General features: G+C 40.2%; 1 protein-coding gene across 3 annotated transcripts in view; it reads right to left on the reverse strand.

The window, feature by feature from the left end:
- Window positions 1–5,771: 5,771 nt before the first annotated feature.
- Dock11 (dedicator of cytokinesis 11) overlaps window positions 5,772–19,411 on the reverse strand; it is a 184,050-nt gene continuing 170,410 nt past the window's right edge. For 2 of the 3 annotated variants that reach the window (XM_006992962.4, XM_015986474.3), the window contains 5 exons: window positions 13,941–14,151; window positions 13,396–13,586; window positions 12,812–12,912; window positions 11,308–11,446; window positions 5,772–6,231 (listed from right to left, as the gene is read on the reverse strand). In XM_006992962.4, the coding sequence (XP_006993024.1) occupies window positions 6,112–6,231; window positions 11,308–11,446; window positions 12,812–12,912; window positions 13,396–13,586; window positions 13,941–14,151 (762 nt within the window). In that variant the 3' untranslated portion in view covers window positions 5,772–6,111. Of the gene's footprint in view, window positions 6,232–6,391; window positions 6,410–11,307; window positions 11,447–12,811; window positions 12,913–13,395; window positions 13,587–13,940; window positions 14,152–19,411 lie in introns of all 3 variants that reach the window. The other variant, XM_015986475.3, reaches the window with a different exon arrangement.

Consider the following 19,411-nt stretch of genomic DNA (forward strand, 5'->3'; position numbering starts at 1 on the left):
AGTCAAAACGGCCTGACCTTGACCTAATCATTGACCATTCTACCTAGAATGCAGTGGTTAGGACCAGACAGAGAGGGTGTGATGGATAGCAAAATTTTCTCAAGCTTTGGGGACAAGATCAGAATTACAGCTAACATATGATGTAGCAATTGTTTAGATGTAGCAAACACCGTGTGTGTGTGTGTGTGTGTGTGTGTGTGTGTGTGTGTGTGTGTGTGTGTGTATGTACATGCCACGTTCCCATGTAGGTGGGTATACCTGTTACATCAATTACTGTGAAGGTCAGAATATAACAAGAATATATAGGTGTCAGCTTCTTGGATACTTTCCACCTTTTAAGATGGTGTCTCTCATTGGCTTTGAACTCGTGGGATCAGTGAGCTCTAGGGATCTGGTTCTACCATTTTATCTCAGTATTCCTGGAATTACAAGCACACTCTTACCATCCCTGGCTTTTTACGTGGGTCCTGGGGCTCCAAACTCAGGTTGTCATGCTTACAAGGCAAGGGCTTTAGTGACTGAGCCATTTTTCTAGTACCTTCAGACGTACATGTCAACTTATTGAGCTCTTAGAGTATGGGTAAAATGAATACCTCCATTCTACAGGTGAGGAAGTGTAGGCATAGACGGATTGAATAATGTGCTCAATGGAGAGTTGGCAATTCTGACACAACCTGGCTTCAGCCAGTGCACACACTAGCTCTGCTACACAGAAGAATGCCCAAATCCGCATCCGTAAGTGCTCCACACCAGCCAAACTGTGTCATCTAGAATCACAGGGTTTTAATGAAACCCATCCAGAGGCTACTGTGGTGGATGACAGTTCTAATTAGAAATGAGAAGAATCACAAGATGGTTCAACCTACTGGGAGAGGTGGATTTTTTCCCTCCCAAATACTGTGTTTCCAGGGCTAAAACTCCACAAAGAATGTTACACACACACACACACACACACACACACCCTGTGTAGTGGTGATTGGATTTAATGACCAGACCTCACATAGCAATGTAAATGAAGCAGAAAATTTTCCATTTCCCATTTAAAGTTCTGCCTAAGGTTTATTCAGCACATACAAGCTAGTTCCTTCCTGGTGCTTAGAGCTCTGTCCACTGTCATGCTGTGAACCTTTGCCTGAGATCTAGACTGGCTGTGCCTTGGCAGGCACTAACCATGCCACTGATTGACTATTTCATCAGACTGCAACACGTTATCTGTCTTATGCAAATATTCCCTATCTCCTTGAACTACAACCTCTCGGAGAGCTAGGCTGTCTGTCCACATAATTTTTGCTCATTACAAAGGGCTCCAGAGAGATCAGTTTCTATAAAATTAGCCTTCTTCTCTTGAGACTACTCAAGTGCCCATTCTGTGCCAGGTTTTGGATAAACAGAAGAAACTCAGGCACCAATTTCATACTTCTGAAAAAGCAGAAGATGGGCTTGTTCTGGGTTTTCCTGGAAAGTTAGACATTACAGGAAGGAGTATAGAATAGTTGAAAACATGGAAGCAGATAACCTGGTGTCATATCTGATTTTATGTATAACTGGGGTCCATTTCCTGATCATTTGTGTGTTAATTTCTATGTGACACATAGGGATTCTATAAATAATTTAAAAGATTAGGAAACAGATGCAAATCCTTTTGGAGGAAACTTCCTGAACTACATTTTAAGAGACCTACTAAAACCCCACAACTAACACCATACTAAAAAGTAATGACTCACACTCTGCTCCCAAAGATGAGTCATACAATGTCTGTTCTCACTATTGTCACTTAAATTATACAGGAAGTTCTAGTGAGGTGCTGGGTAAGAATATAAAACAAAAGGCAACAAGATTAGAAGGGAGCAAGGAAAGATGATAGGATATTAAGTGGAGAAAACCCAAAGTACCCACAGAACCCTATTGAAGGTCATGAATAAACCCACCAAGGTTTCAGCTGAATATAACACTTAACTCAGTAAGATATAAGCTTGAAATAAAAAATCAGGCCTGAGGAGGTGGCTCAATTGGTAAAGTGCTTATTGTGAGTGTGGGAGGACTTGCCTTGGATCTCCAGTAGCAACATTGTTTAAAAGTCAGGCATGGTGAACATGCCTATAATCCCCGTACTCGGGACGTGGAAACAGGAAGAGTGCCTTGAGACTTGCTGGCCATCCCCAGTCAGTCTAGCTGAATTGACCAGCTCCAGATTTGGGGAGACCTTGTCTCTGGAGGGGCTGAGAGATGGTTCAGTGGTTAAGAGTACTCGCTGCTCTTGCAGAGGTCCTGAGTTCAATTCCCAGCACCCGCGTGCTGGCTCACAAACATCTATAATAGAATCTGATGCCCTCTTCTGGCATTCAGGTATACATGCAGACAGAGCACGCATACCTAAATATATAAATAAATAGGGTGGAGAAGCAATTGAGGAAGACCCTCAACATTGACCTCTGGCATTCACACATATACCACACAGACAAAAAAACCAATTGTTTCTATAAACTAGTAAAAACCAATCTAAAAATGAAATTAAGAACTTTCAATAGTATCAACAAATTAAAAACAATTAAAGAATAAAATAGAAACATAAATACAAGACTTTGACTTCAAAACTACATAAGAATTAAGAAGACATTATTGCTTTTGCAGAGGACCTGGGTTCAGTTCTCACTACCCACATGGTGGCTCACAACCATCTGTAACTTTAGATCCAGAGGATCTGATGCTCTCTTCTGACCTTCAGGGCACCGGAAGCACATGGTATATAGACATACATGTGGGCAGAACACTCATACATATAAAATAAATACATCTAAACTAGAAGAAAATGGTATAACATTGTTGAAAGACATTAAAAATAAGATAAATACACAGAAAAACATCTTAAATGTTAAGTGGTCATGTACCCTTAATATTTCAAGATGGCAATATTCTTATATAGTTCACAGCAATTGCTACACAAATTCCAGATGCCTTTTTTTTTCTTTTTACAGAAATCAATAAGCTTATGCTAATATTCATACAACAGGACCAGAATAGCCTTTGAAATCTTGAAAATGAACAAGGGCGAATATTTTCCAGTTTTGAAACTTACAACAAAGAGAAAGGAATTAAGACACACACACACACACACACACACACACACACACACACACAGAGAGAGAGAGAGAGAGAGAGAGAGAGAGAGAGAGAGAGAAAGAGAGAGAGAGACTATCTTTTTTAAAAAATAAACACCAACTTTGCTTCATACTGACTCATCCCGAAATTCTGTCTTGCAGTGTAAATCAAGATAGGGGCCACACCTGAGTGGAGCATTCTCTAGCTGTCAGTATTCAGCTGTCTCCCCAGCTGCCACTGACAGGCTGAGACAGGAAGATTGCTTAAACACAGGCATTTAGGGCCAGCCCAAGTGGACTAGCAACAGGAGATATATATTCAAATAATATCTGTGAGATGGAATGTTCTACCAGAATGTATATTAAAAAACAAACAACTTTGCAACTCAACAATGAAAAGGCAAACATCTTGATTTTACCCGACTAATGAGGTAAACAGACATCTTTCCAGAGAGAATGGAAAAATGGTCAGTATGCACATGAAAGAAACCGCAACTTTGTCAGCCACCAGGGGAATTCAAATGCAAGCCACAATTAGATACCACTCCACTCCAACAGGGATGCCAATAATCAAAGAGGCAGATAGAAATGCTGGGACAGTTAGGAGGACTTGGAACCCATGTGTACTGCTGATGGAAACGCAAAGTGCTGTAGCTGCTGTGGGAAAGTTTGGACAGTCCTTCAAAAGTTAGAGTTACCATGTGATCCAGTAATAGTAATTCCATTCGCACATCTATGCCCAAGAGGAATGAAAATACACTTATACAAGCACCTGTAAACTCATGTTAAGATTAACAGTGTTCATATTACATTCATTCTGTAATGTAAATAGCTCTAATGTCCAAGAATGGATAAAAGACAGTATATTTATATGAAAGAATATTATTCAGGCATGGAAGGGAATGGATTAGTGATTGATATATGCTATATGGATGAGCTATGGACATATTATGCTACGTGAAATAAGTCAGGTACAAAAAGATACATACTGTATGTTTACAAGTGGCAGATCTGTAGAGGAGAGTAGATTAATGGTTGCTTGGTGCTGAAGGCTGAATGGTAAGGACAGGGGAATGATTGCTAATGCATATGGGCCTCTCATGGGTGAGAGAACATTCTATGAGATGATGCTTGTACAACTCTGTGAATATACCCAAACATCAAACTGTGTACTTCAAACAAATGAATGTCTATGGTATGCAAATTGTATCTTAATAAAGAGGAAAACTCAGATGGGGAAAAAAAAAAGAGCATGCCGGAGAAGTTTTCAAATGACACACACAGAGGCAAAGTCTTTGAAGAATTTAGCCTCAATTTCCACTAGGAAATGGATAAACAGACATACCCCTTCCTTCGAGTGACCTTTATGTGTTTAGGGATTAGGAAAACCAACTAGATAAACAATGTATACTCTTACCGACCAACTATGCTCGCAGGGCAGGAGCATACCCTGTGCACAAACTTACTCCCCACCTGCTGTTCTTTTCATCTGCCTTCCTTTGTCTGTCCACAGCTGAAGATTTATGCTGTTAGACCAAGCTGGTCTGGCTTAATGCTTAGGTGGTATACTTCACGCTCAACAGACCAAAGCCCAAGGTTCAGGGCGGGCACACACACACACACACACACACACACCACACACACACACACACACACACACACACACACACACACACACACACACAGGAGGAGAGGAGACGGGGTGGGGAAGGGGAAGGGAGTGAGAGATGTTAAATTGATCACTCTGGTCATTCATCTCAAGTAAACCAGTATTTATACTAAAAAGCCTGAGCTCTTATTATGATGACTTGCGTAGTTCATCAGCTAGTGACTCATCCTGAGTTCTATGATGTGTTGGTCACGGTTCAAAGGCTGTTGCTAACACTGCTTTCTATCTTATTTTTTTTTTTTAAAAAAAGATGTTTATGCTACTTGTAGAGGGAGCCAAATCATATAAATAATGTAACAATAACAATTCCATATATGGGCATGATGACATCTGTGATGGGCTACTACGAAATCTTGCATGAAATGAGCTATTTTATCTATGCTTTTTCCACTGCTAAAAAAGTTCTTTATACCCCTGGGTTACCCTGAATTACTGAGGGGATCTGAGAGTCCTTTGTAGATAGAAATGTAGTTCTAAACTTGCCACTGTTCGATCTGTGTTTCTACACTGACCTAGGCCATGTTCATGGAACTACCAAGTTCTCTCACAGTGTTAGCTAATCTTGCAACTGGAGAAAATAGTCCCCACTAAAGCCACCCCAAGGGATTCCTCAACAGCTTTGAAGCTGCACAGGATTTAGAGACTACAGATTCCCAAGGATGTTTTATTTAGCTTCATGGACATCCTCAGAAATTCCTCCTGCCATATGAGGTAGAGAGACCTGCTCTGGTGACAAGTGCCCTCAGATCAAAGAGGCAAGCCTGGGGTTTCCAGGATATCCTTTCCTTCCCAAGTATTCCTGTTAAAGCATGGTTTAGGGTCTTTTTTAACCCTGGCCGTAACTACTAACAGGCACTGGTTCAAATTCTCTCCCCAATTATCTATGTCCTGTGGGTTTTAAAAAAATGTTTTCTTCCCCACGGAGTCACATGATAATGACTCCAAGTTCTTATGAAGAACGATGCTAAATTCAAAGCATTATTTCCTTCACTTCCAGTTACAAATAAGTTTTACCTTTTATTGGGTTCCATTATACAATTATACAGTCTCGTTATTATTAAGCAGTAATTAAGCAAAGTGAATGAATGGTTTTGAGCTCTACTTTTCAGCATATAGATTTACCTAAAAAAGTACAAACCAAGCACAGTGGTGCAATTTTCCAGGCACTTTCAAGTTGCTTAACTATTTACAAATACGTAAGCACCCTGTATGAAAGAAAGCATGACGATTTTGGTGTCAGGAGGAAACACTCCACACATATCGAGTCTCTCAATTTGAACATTTGCACAGCTCCGAATATTCCTGAGAAAAGCCGGTCTCATTGTCCTTTCTTTCCCAATCTCTTCATGCTTCAGCGTATCTTGGGGAACCATAAGCTCTGTCACTAGAGGTACCACTAATTGCACAAAATACATGTAATGTGTTGTTCATCCAGGGAGAATGCATTGTGTCTTCTTGTAATATCTGAAACAAAAGCAAACAAAACACCACACAATCATCACCAGCTGAAACTGCTACTGCCAAAAAAGACTATGTATATGAAATTACAGGCATATTTTAATTTATCACTGACACTGGGCTATTTACAATGACGGAAAGCAGAAAGAGCAAAGAATAACATTACCGGCTTCAGTCTTCACAGCTGAGTTACAAAGGCAGCGTATCAAAAAAGCAGAAAAGATTTGGTTACTCATTAGGAAAAACAAAAGGTCAGGAAATGCAAAATTCGATTAAAAGAGACAGGGTTTGACCTTTGAATTCTATTTTAACATGTCATCACAAAAGCTTCAAGTAGGGATTACCCTTGGAAAAGAGTTTATGGATCATCTATCCACTTTCTAACAGTCATTCTCAGAATCAAATAGTCCTTCCTGCAGACTTGGATAATACTAAATAAAGGTAGGAATCAAAAGTGCCTATTTGAAAGAAACTATGATCATATAAACTAATCAATATAAAAAATGAAATAAATATAAAATATGAATGTTATATTTCCCATGTATATAAAGATACATTCACGTTGGTATATATATTTTAAAAGTTAGTCTGTTAATGTGATCAAAAGCCAAAGCAACAAAGGTTTTATGCTTAAATGAATTAGAGGAAAGGAATGGTATGCATTACATTGCCTCTCTTTGAGTCCTACCTTAGGTCTTAAGTTTTTTTTTTTTTTTTTTTTTTTTTAATATTGGGTTTTGAGGTTGGAAAGATGCTCAGTGGTTAAGAGCAGTTCTGCTTTCTCAAAGGATCTGAGTTTGGCTCCTGGTACTCTCATTGGGAGGCTCACACTGCCTCTAACTCCAGCTCCAAAGGATCCTACATCCTCCCTTTTCTTGCCTCCATATTGCACACACGCATGCACACACGCACGCACGCACGCACGCACACACACACGCAGGCAGGCACATATACACACAAATGAAAAGAAAAATCTAAAAAACTATGGGGTGTGCTGGTTAGGTGTTAAATTGAACACAGGCTAGAGTCATTTGAGAAGAGGGAACTTCAGCTGAGAAAATGTCCCCATCAGACTGGACTGTAAGCAAGCTGTGGGGGGGGCATTTTCATGATTAATGATTGATGTGGTAGGGTCCAGCCCACTGGGAAAGTGGGCCTAGTTTGTATTAAAAAACTAGGCTAGCTGGGCAGTGGTGGTGCACACCTTTAATCCCAGCACTCAGGAGGCAGAGGCAGGCGGATCTCTGTGAGTTCAAGGCCAGCCTGGTCTACAGAGTGAGTTCCAGGACAGCCAAAGCTACACAGAGAAACCTGGTCTTGAAAAAACCAAAAAAAGGTAGGCTGAGCAAGGCATGGGGACCATGCCACATGCCAGCAAGCAGCTTTGCTTTACTACGTGTTTCATGTCCTGACTTCCTCAGTGATAGACTGTGATAGGGGTGTGGAAGCCAAATAAACCCTTTCCTCCCCGTGTTGCTTTGGGTCAGAATGTTTTCTCATAGCAGCAGAAAGCTAACTAGGACATGAGGTTTTTAAGTTGGCTTTGAAGCTTTAGTATAAAGCCCTGCTTTACAATCACAGTCCTATGCGTCCTGTCATTTGTGTTGTTATAAGTCATAGGCTTAAATCTTATAATAAAGGAATTTCATCTTCCAAAAATCTTAACTCATGACCCTAATCTGAAAGCATACTACAGATTTAATGGATGACTAATCAATTATTCACGTCTGTCAGATGTGACAAGCCAATGGGGTTGTTCACTGAGACCGTGTCTAAAAACCTACTATATGCTACAGTGGCCACCACCAACTCTACCTAAATAAGAAATCTGCAGTTAATAATCTTAAATTATGCTGGGTTGCCTTCCTTGCCCAGCCTTAATACGAGGCCTCAATTTGATAGGTCATGCTTTGTTGGTACCCATGGGAGAACCGAAACAGAGGTGGATTGGGTGGCACGGGGGCGGGGAGGGAATGGGAGGAGAGGAGAGAAGGGAAACTGCGATAAGGATGTAAAATAAATGAAAAAATTTAATTAATAAAAAAAATCAAGTTATTCTTTTAAATTTTTATGGTCAGAAGCTTAAAACAAAACTTAAAATATAAGTATAAAACTTACTGTATATTTTGCTATACTGTAATAAATTACATTGAAAACACCCAAGGAATATTCAGGCCATTTCTTTTTCAAGGAATCATTTATGGGGCTCAATGGAATAGTTCTATTTAGTGTGTACTTACACTATGTCTTATTTTGTGGTAGTATTATGAATCTTAACATATAAGAATGAAAACAATTTTTTAACCTAATAATTAATGAAAGTTAGCAATTCATTTATAATATTCATTCTAAGGTTAATGGTTTGCATAAACATAAACATATAAAAGGAAAAGTTTTCTTAGTTAGGTAATGTTAGCGCATGTTAGTCTAAAATATTGGTCTCCAGCTAAGAAAAATAGCAATGGCTTAAAGGAGTAATTGATATAGGCAGGTGGGAGATGGCCAGCTGATTTGAAAAATTCATGTTTTAAGGAGGAAAATTACAAAATGACCATTCTAAATATCTTGATCATAGCAGCAATAATAAATTGAATAATTTGCCTTGAATTTGAATAATTTAGAATTCAAGACGAGGCAATGCAGCTGCATGCAAATGAAGTAACTGTCCGTTGTTTTCCGTCTTCCATGAAGGAGTCATTGTTACTGTAGGAGGACTGAGACTCAGCAAGCCGACGGCTTCGAAGAAGCAGCTATGTACACCATTGAATAACACAATTCACTGAGGATAGTGATGGAGCAGAGAGCTATGCTCCCATGTGCTAACAGGTGAGGGTGAGATGCTGACAGTGACGGAAGCTCAACGCTTGCCTGCCTCCCTAGTCTTCTCCCTTGGCTACTCTGGGAAGGAAGGAGAAAGGGGTCTCTGAAAGCTCATCAGCAAGAGATGCCTCGCTATTTCCACTCAGTCCTAAATAGGCTAGTAAGGCAAAAAGAAGCCGAAGAACACCGAATGCTCCTCAAGCCTCCAAGGTTCCAGCTACGAAGAATGGATGCTTAGGAGACTGGACTTGACCTCATTAGCCACTTAATTCTGGTCCACCCTGGTTCTCTATAATGAGCAGATGACAAAGATTAGAAAAGGAACCTCATGGTCACATCCAGTGATGAGATTCCTCGTAGCTCTTTAAGTTAAAGCATACCAAAGAAATGCAAAGACCTAGGAGGTTTAACTGAAAGTCAGCTAGCTTGTGTGGTCTGACGAGTCTTTCTACCATGCCCTGGGCCAAGCTATAAGGAAAGCTATGTGAGAGTCTCCCACAGGGAGTGGCTGCCTTCAATCACTGAAATCCAGGTCTAAGACAAATAAACTTCTCCCTTTGCAGGACTAGTCTATGGTTTTGTTTTCCACCCCTGGGATGGTGTCTTGCTTATATAGCCCAAGCTGGCCTAGAACTCCATATGTAGTCCAGGTTGGCCTTGAACTCACTATCCTCATACTTTAGCCTCCTGAGCACTGGAATTACAGACGTGTATCACCCTGCTAGACTTTAAGGACCAGCTTTCAGAATATACTTTCTGGAGCCTGGCAAAGTGGATCATGCCTATAATTCCAGCACTCAGAAGGCAGGGACAGGCAGGAAGGGCGGGAATTCAAAACTAGCTTTGGTTGTATGTAAGTCTGAGGCCCGTTTGGGCTATATGAAACTTTGTCTCCGAGAGAAAAAGTTTTTATCTGCTCCATGTTTTCATTTATGAGGAAATGAAGAAGGCTTTACGATAAGCTCAAATGTTGTCAGTGAGGAACCAGACCATTATGCCATAACTTTTACAAACATGATAAAAATGTTTAAATGGTGAACTGGCAATCCATATGCAAAGTAAATGTAAACGTAACTTCCAGGGCCTCAACAGATAGTCTACCAACACAAATTAGGACTTCTACAAGGGTCAGAGGATATGTAAAAGTGGTAAGTGCTTAATGATGAGGGGATTTGGCTATGAGCGAAGATCAAGTATTGACTTTTTATTTTTTCAGGCTGTTTCCCTAAGGTAGTTATAATTGTGACTAATACTCAGTGATTCAGCCTGTCACCTACGTCACAGTATCTAGTTTAAAAAACCTGTTATTGTATTTGCTTATGTGTGATATATGTATTTGTTTATGTGGGTGTGTGCACAGGTTCTTGTGGATGCACTGTCTGTGTGTGTGTGTGCTTGTGTGTGTGGAAGCCAGAAGGATGACATTTGCTTTCGGAGACAAGTCTCTTACTGAACCTGGGCCTCATAGACTTGGCTAGCCTGACTGACGAACGAGCTCCAGGTCTCCCCGTCTCCACTGCACTCCAAGTGCTGGGGTTACAGGTGTTCCCTGTTTTATGGAGGTGCTGGAGATCTGAACTTGGGTCCTCATGCTTGTGCGACAGGCACTTTACTGACCGAGCCATCTCCCCAGGGCCAGTATCTAGCTTCTTATAGTCAAGATAAGAACATTATATAGGAACTGGGTTACCAAGCCAATCTTTTCACCTCTTTGGGATTCTTCTTGAGAGACTCTGGTCAATGTTCACAGAAGATCAATCTGGACTTGCTTAGCTAGCTTTAATGTCATAGCACAAAGGATAAAATGGTCTCTTACTGATCATTATTTCTGTAGCAGTTTTAGGTAACTGCTTCATTCACATTACATGACTAAAATGGCTGAAGATATGAGCTAAGCAAATTTTAAAATATAAGCTAATGGGCCAGTGAAGTGACTCACCAGTAAAAATGCTTGCAGTCAAGTCTAATGATCTGGGTTCAATCCCTGGAACCCACATGATGGAAGAAAAGAACTGATTTCATACATACCATGGCACACATGTGTCATGTTACATGCACACTGTGGCATATATGCAACACACACCTACTTACCATATCCACACATGCATACATCTATACAAGGTAAAGAAATTAAAGTGTAATAAAAAATTTAATATAAACCAAATAATTTTAGGGTAATACATTTCAAACTAATGTATTTTGCTAAGTAGTACTTTAGGGACCCCAGATTCTGTCCTTAGTTTTAAGAATGTAAATACTTGCCTGCTCATGGATAATGTCAGACAATTCCTTTACCATGTCTCTAAAATTGGATTTTAGCCCTTCATGGTACTCGACTTGATCCTCTTTAATTAGCCGCTCATTTAGTTCGAGTGCAATGCTACATGCCTGTATGAATTTCCTGTGGATGAACATGAAAACACAAAAGATTAAAGTTTTGTTACTTATTCTTACAAAGTATCACCAACCATCAGTTTGACAATTTACTTCGACTATGACTTTTGTAAAGAAAGATTAGAAATTTCCCCTTCCTCACCAATAGTTATGGTCACTTCTTAAGTCTCAAATACACTTTAACTTTTTTTTTTTTAATCTTTCTTCTCTGCTTTCTGATCTGTTTGAAAACCTGGCTCAGAACCTGGTGCATGTCTTTAATACCATCACTCAGTAGGCAGAGGCAGGTGGGTCTCTGTGAATTTGAGCTCAGCCTGGTCTACATAGCCAGCTATGGGGTAGCTTAGGCTATGTACTGAGACCCTGTCTCAATCCAAAACAAAAATCAATACCTGGGAAGTTTAATGGAGTTATTTCCTGTCACTCATTCAAAAAGAATTCATTTGGGGCTTACTATTTGGTCAGTAGTGTTGTGTATTACAGGTGTGAAGTACTTGGGCCGGTAGGAACAGGGACACAGAGTAGAGGAACTACCATAAAAGTCTTTCCCCCCATTATTTCTTAAGTTTATATTAATTTTTACTCATTTACTTTTCATGTGTTTAATGCATACAATTAAGAGTGGATGCACAAGCAGAAAAAGTACGCCATGTTTTGTATTCCTGTCATAGCAACTAGTAGAGTCTTTTGTACATGCCAGGCATATACTATTAATAAATACTGGCTACTCTGCAACCTGGAACAGATGATGGCTCGCGGACAGAAAAAGTAAATGACAAAAGTCAGGAGCAAACAAACGTATAGGTTACTATCTTTCTCCTTAGTCTACTTTGCTCAATTTGTCCTCATGTTCTATAATTAAATTCTGTTTACATACGAAGCAGACTTGTTTTTTTCCTGACCGTTCAGACATGCCTTAACTTACAGGGCTCCTGACTGCAGACAAGCTAAGGCATTCTCCAGACCTGCAGAGTCCAAGTGGAAGTGAGAACACAGGGAGCAGAAGGAAGTCTGTGCAACCTTTCCAGCTCCACTTCACTCCTTCCCTAAATGGTCTGAAATGCTATAATGCAAGGTCAATCGGGCAAAGAAGGAAATCATGTAATGAATGTAGGCTTGTGTTTGTGTCACTTAAAATATCCAAAGCAATAAAGCAAGCTGGCATATTTAATCCCTTGGGTCACAGGAGCAGTGTTAGTACCTCAGAGCATGAAACAGATCATATGGCTCCTGGCTACTTAATGTGCCATTTGGAGGTCAATTAATCAGTGCAATGCAGAACGCAGAGAATGCCCTTACTTGGTAAACATTTTTATTGCTGTTTTTTGAAGAAAATGGAAGAAAAGAAATAGATCTGAAGACTAACACTTACCTAAACATGTCTTTCAACTCATTCACTTTCTTAGGGGGATACTTGGTCGCTTGACTTTCACTTAGGAAAGCCCTGGCATAGGCTAATGGACCAGCATTGACCTAAATTACACAAGAGAAAAAATTGACAGTGTGACCAGCATATAATCATGAGGAGATTATGCATTTTCCTTTTCATTAAAACCTCCAAGGGCTGAGGGGATAGCAGATACACAATAAAATACAGAAGAAACCCATAGCTTAGAGATCTATTTACTATGCTCATGAGACGTTTGTGTGAAAAATCATTAACTAAAGGGATTTATCTGGTAAAATTGATACACCAATAAATTAGTTAATGATTTCTGACATATAAATACAGGGCTTGGCTGGTCTTAGAGGTTTATGTTAAAGTCCTCTGACATAATACACAATTCATAGAAATTGAATGTGATTTATTTCTTACGTTTAAAAGAATATAGATCTTTTTTTTTTCACACCCAATAAGAACATAACACACAACTGGAGCTAGTGCTTGCTCTGTGCCCTTACAAAAGTGAGAGACACAGCAAAAGCATTTTTGTGCTTATTGGGCAACCAACGCACCTGCACAGAGACACAGCCCTGCAACTTCAGCTGAAGCTGAATCATGTCCACATCAGCCGAGGAGCACAGCTTGTGCAGCTCTGCAGTTTTATCCTTTATTTCATCAGTAGCGACATCAATTGGTTTTAAATTCACCTGCTGTTCACAGGTTATAGGGATCCTCTTTTTCACATACGGAAATGAGTTTGAAGCTACGAAAAAGCAAAGGCCAACTTTAGAAAACCTTTTATTTGGTGGAATTCAAGGAAAAAAAATAAACAATCACCTTGTTTTTGCCTTCTACTTTTTCTAGAAAAATTCCTTAGGGTGCCAACCAGTTCCTTCTGCTTTGAGATGAAAGATAAACTATCTTTATGAGACACCTTTCAGCAGCTGGGAGTGACATATGGAGAAACGATGGTTTATTACAAGGACATGTTTGTATAAACTTGTAAAGTGACAAGTGATTAACATTTCAGTTAGGTGTTCCTGCTGGCCAGCTGGTACTTGTGTGTAGGAGAAAGTACCAAGACAGATATGAAAGTAACACAAAGATTCCTACTCACTGGTCAAGATGGTCCGCCGTTTACACTGTTCTTCTATGCAGCCTTGCTTTTTTCCTGATAAGGTATAAGGGGCCTCGAAAACAAATCTGTTGATATTATGGTTTCTTTCAAACTCTGTCTTCCTTTCTGTGAGTTCTTTGTCATCGAAATAGGGCTTCACATAAGTGACTTGTATATGAGCAAATTTTGGATCAAGTTCTTTGGCATTTACCTATAAAGAAAGTTGTTTGTCTTTTTAAAAAACCAAAATCAATGGAAAGAAAATGGAAGTATCGCTTACTGCTTTGAGACCACACTAGAAACAGTGGCATTACAATGTGCTCCTGATGGACTAGAAAACTACCTAGGGGAGATCGCAGCTTGTTTATGATTATAAGGAAGGTACAGAAAATCCAAAGAGATTACAGAAATACAGGAAGAACAGAAACCACCACTGTAATCTTAGCCCTCAGCAATTAGCATTATCCACATTTCACACATTTCTTTCCATTTGTTTCTATGCATATATATTATGAAAACTGAGATCACACCAAACAGTTTTGTAACCTGATTCCTTAAATACTTACTAAAATAGTTCTGCAATATGTAAATCTACCTCCATTAAGAAGATAATATAAGTACTATAGTTTATACTGGAGCATTGACACTGTTTATTTACATTATTTGAAACAGGGTTTCATGTTGTATCTCAGGCTGGCCTGGGATTCATTAGGTAACCCACAGTAGCTTTGAACTTGCAGTTTTCCTCCTACTTTGGCCTCTCCAGTGTTAGAATTATAGGTGTGAGCCACCACATGTGGCTTGAAATGACTTTTAATGGCAGACACTTTGCTTGCTATTGAAAGTCATCCTTTGGTGAACATCCTTGGATTTGTACGTGTGCTTTTTTGTTCTGATTGTTTGCCTTAGGATACATTTTTCTTAGAAAAATGTTCAGTTCAAAGATTTATATAGCTTTAAGGATTTTAATAAATTACCCAACTATGCCACAAAGTAGCCTACCGATCTGGACAGCCACAAGCAGTGTTTGATATCATGAGTAGATATTTTTAAAAAGATTTCATTATTTTTATATTTTTATTTTACGTGTATAAGAGTTTGCCTACATGTATGTATGTGCACCATGTGCATGAAGTGCTTGCCAAGGTCAGAAGTAAACCTCAAAATCACTGGAACTGGAGTTAAAGATGGTTGTGCGTTACCATGTGGGTGCTGGGAACCAAGCCGGGTCCTCTGCATGAGAAGCAGGGGCCCTTAACCACTGAGACACCTCTTCAGCTGTCAAGAGTAGTATTCTTGCCTACATCAGTTAAATCCTAGCCAGCGGAGGAAAGGGAGCACAAGAAAACAAGGGGATTCTATATGGAAGACAGAGAAGTTTAGTTGTAGGGTTGGGGATGTAATTCAGCTACTAGAACGTTTGCCTAGCATGTCACGTATAAGGTGCTTGGTTCAATTGCCAGTAACAACAACAAAACACAAAAGTCTAGTAGAGTTGCTGGCCATTTCATGAGGCATCTAAACTCCATGCCAAATATTGCTGCTGCTGCTGCTGTCCTTGCTGAAGGTTCATTCACCTGTGGACTCTCAACCAATAGCATTTCTCCTGAACTCCAGACAAAACTCCGGATCTGCTTTCCGTGTTTTCCCGACAAAATCTGCCTGGTGTCCTGGGTGCTGGTGACTTGCTTACTATCTTTGCCATTTCTCAGTCATGTCTGTCTGTGTTTAGTGAGAAAAAAAAAAAGAAACAAACAAAAGCAACAAAACTCTCCCTGCGAACAGTCTTTGTATCTTTTCACTCTGCACACATGCAGGGGATGGTGTATGTCTTAGCACTGGTTAACTTCTTTAAGCCCCTTCCATTTACTTGGCGCTCTCTGGAAACATTAACCTTTCTTTCTTGTTACACTTATATCAGCCGAAAGACTCAGAAATAATTCTCTCACATTTAAAAGCTGGACTTTTCTAGAAAAACCTCAGTCAAAGTAATTATTTAGCTAAGATGAAACACAAATAGGAAATAAAAGGTCAAGTGGTACTAGTATTACACAGTGTACATATGAATAGAAAAAATCCTTCCTAGCCAAGTCTCTAGGCCCATTTCTCAGGGATAGTCATGAACAACACTTCTTTTTTTTGTATCTTGGACTCTAGATATTTCTTAAACTTGTATAGATAAGTTTATGTGGATTTCCAGTTTGGATACAAATGTACTTACTATCCCCACTGTCCTGCATCTTGCCTTTTATTCTCTAATGACATACTCTGCTATCGTCAGACTGATATGATAAATCCTTCATGCTGCCAGACATGGTGGCTATTAAGACCTGCACTACTAGCACCTAGGAAGCTGAAAGAGCTTGAAGCCGACCTGGTCTACACAGGGAGTTCCTAGCCTTGGTCTCAACCCGCATCCTGCCGCCCCAAGGGAAAAAAAACCCGCAATAAAAATAAATCACTCTTTTCGTTCCTAGGCAACTAGACATTATACATTACATTATTATACATTATTAGTAGTATTCTCATGCAGGTAGCTATATGAGTATCAGGCTCTTCCTAGGCTTTTATAGCATGAAACTTCTTTAGACAAATAGCATTACAAAATAAATGTACATATAATAGAAAACTTTTGGGCCAAAGGACACATACATTTAAGAAACTTCTATTCAAATCGTCTGTGCCTTCAAGCAGATTTTGTTCTTTGGCAAGCACAGTGACTTGTTTTTGGTTTGCTTGACATGGTATCTCAGGCTCATAATCTGTCCCTCTTCCCCCAGCCCCCCAAAACACACACACACACACACACACACACACACACACACACACACACACACACACGCGCGCGCGCAAGAATGCACACACACACATAAGAATGCTTTTAGTTTTACTTTTTTTTTTTTGGTTTTTCGAGACAGGGTTTCCTCTGTGTAGATTTGTGCCTTTCCTGGAACTCACTTGGTAGCCCAGGCTGGCCTCGAACTCACAGAGATCCGCCTGCCTCTGCCTCCCGAGTGCTGGGACTAAAGGCGTGCGCCATCACCGCCCGGCTTAGTTTTACTTTTAAACGTTAAAAATCGAATTCCTTATATCAAGTGGCAAAATAGTTGTATAGATCCTATGAATTACCCTTCTGCAGCTTTTAAACCATCTCAGGATGACTTGTGACAGCAAAAACAACATAATGCTAGGCTATTGCTTGTTATGTTATATTAGTTAGGAACAGCCAGAAGGCAACCATTTTGGGGGAATAGTAATATATACTTATAGTTTCAGCACTCAAAAGGTAGAGGCAGGTCCTGCAGTTTAGGCCTGCCTAGGTCAGATCCTGTTTAAAAAAAAAGTGCTTGGCCAGCATGAGTGTTGTGTAACAACTTTGTAAAGGGTAAAGTCCTCCACCTTGATCCCTAAGATATAGGCTATTCTAAATGAAACCTTCCATTCATCAAGAGACACAATGTTCTTGGACATAAACTATTCCATCTTGCAGGAAAGCTTAGTTAAGGAAGTAAAGAACTCAAAAGCCTCATGGGGTCCCTGAAACTGACCATAGTCACTAGGGCTCTCCTTTGCCAAGCATATATAAGGGCTGCTGAGAGACATTCACAGACAATCAGCTGCATATAAGCTGCCTGAAAGAGACACTTTCTAGTCTGTGGAGCTGCCTCCTTTGTGAGCTGTCATTTAGGGTGGCCTTTTAGTGATACATCTGTCTTCGAGTCATTTCTAGTCTAGTAACTAACATCTTACCTATATTCCTATAAATAACCCTGATAAAACTCACTGGTTTAACAAACTGAACTTTGGTGACATCCTTACTTGGGCCAATCATTGGTCTTCTATCTGGGATGAGTAGGTGTTTGTTCACGTCTCCCTGGGAATAGTGACATACAACACTGGGTTACGTAGGGAATTCCAGACCAGCCTGAGCTACACAGTAAGAGCTTGTCTCATAACAAAGCAAAACGAAATGACAAAAACAAAAGTCTGCACCTGTGCAGTACAGATGCAGTGTTTTCTGAACATTTCAGATCCACGGTTGTTTGACTCTGTGTCTGTAGAATCCACAGCTACAGGGGAGGGGGTGAGGGGCTCTATTTTTATACAAACAGGAATGGCTTCTTGTACAGAAGTACAGAACGACGTCAGGAGTCCTGACGGTGGTTTATCAGCAGCAATATTGGGCTGGTTCTTGGAGGCAGAATAAAAGAGAAAGATGCATGTGGTCCAGAGAGTCTGGCTCACCCGTTACTTCTACAGCAGTTAACATGGGCACGAGTTGAGACTCTGTGGCTGCAAGGACAGGGAATTTTCTACTATCAATTCCATGAAAAACACAAAACTAATGAAACTAGAGAGGTATTGCCAAATATTCATTTGGAACCTTTCGTCACATCTACTTTTAAAGGTCTTGTTCAAGATAACACCATTCCCAAGAGATACAGGCATGTCTAGGAAGTGAAAAGATGACATTTTTCTCTGTCAGTGATGTCTACTTGATTTCAGGTGCTTTGTTGAAAGTTACTGAGAAATGTAGCCATAAACTCTGTACAGTGGAAGTACTTTCCTTTCTACCTCAGTAATGAACTCTCATCCTGGCAACTGTTAGGTCAAAGGCATTCCGACCGATTTCCCCAAGGCTGTCTAGAAGGAGTTAGTGCATTCCTTACTGCACAGCCTCTCTTGCTAGAATTCTTCACACCTTGGTATGGTAGGGCCTAATGGGATGGATAATATTTGGGGCCAGACCAAAAATATCTCTCTGGAAACTGACTTCATTGGAAATGCACAGCACTAGGGATGTTGAAAAGGGAGCACTGTTGTGAGTTCAAGACCAGCCAAAAAACAAAACGAAACATTGGGGTGTTGGGAGCTGCAGTACAGGCATGAGGACCTGAGTTTGAGCCCTAGAACCATAGAAAAAAAAGCTGGGTGTGGCAGTGCACACCTGTAATCCTTGTCCCAGGGATGTAGAGACAGCAGAATCCCCAGGTTTGTTGGCCAGCCAGGCTAGCTAATTTGGAGAGCTCCGGGTTCAGGTGGATAGTGACTGAAGAAGACACTGACTTCTACCTTCCCCATGCATGGGTTCACATGTGCATATAATCACATATGTACACATGTAAAATAATAACAATGATAAAATGTAAGTATGGTCACTCTTGAATTAGGGTTATTTTTAGCATAATATAACAGCCCTCTGTGCCTCTGGATGATTTTACTCATACAGTAGTCAACTAAGAATCATGCTGTACTTAATATGAAGGTTTGTGTATAGTCTTATTGTAGCATGCTATGTTGTGTTTGGTTGGTATCTCTGGCGGGACTGCTCTTTTGTTTGAAGGGAAACGGGGAGGAGTGGATCTGGGGAGAGAGGAGGTAGGGGGAGGACTGGGAAGGGTGGAGGGAGGGGAAACTGTGATTGGGATGTAATGTATGAGAGAAGAATAAAAGAAAAAAGAATCATGCTG

Source organism: Peromyscus maniculatus, chromosome X (genome assembly GCF_049852395.1).
Source record: "Peromyscus maniculatus bairdii isolate BWxNUB_F1_BW_parent chromosome X, HU_Pman_BW_mat_3.1, whole genome shotgun sequence".
Lineage (NCBI taxonomy): Eukaryota > Metazoa > Chordata > Mammalia > Rodentia > Cricetidae > Peromyscus > Peromyscus maniculatus.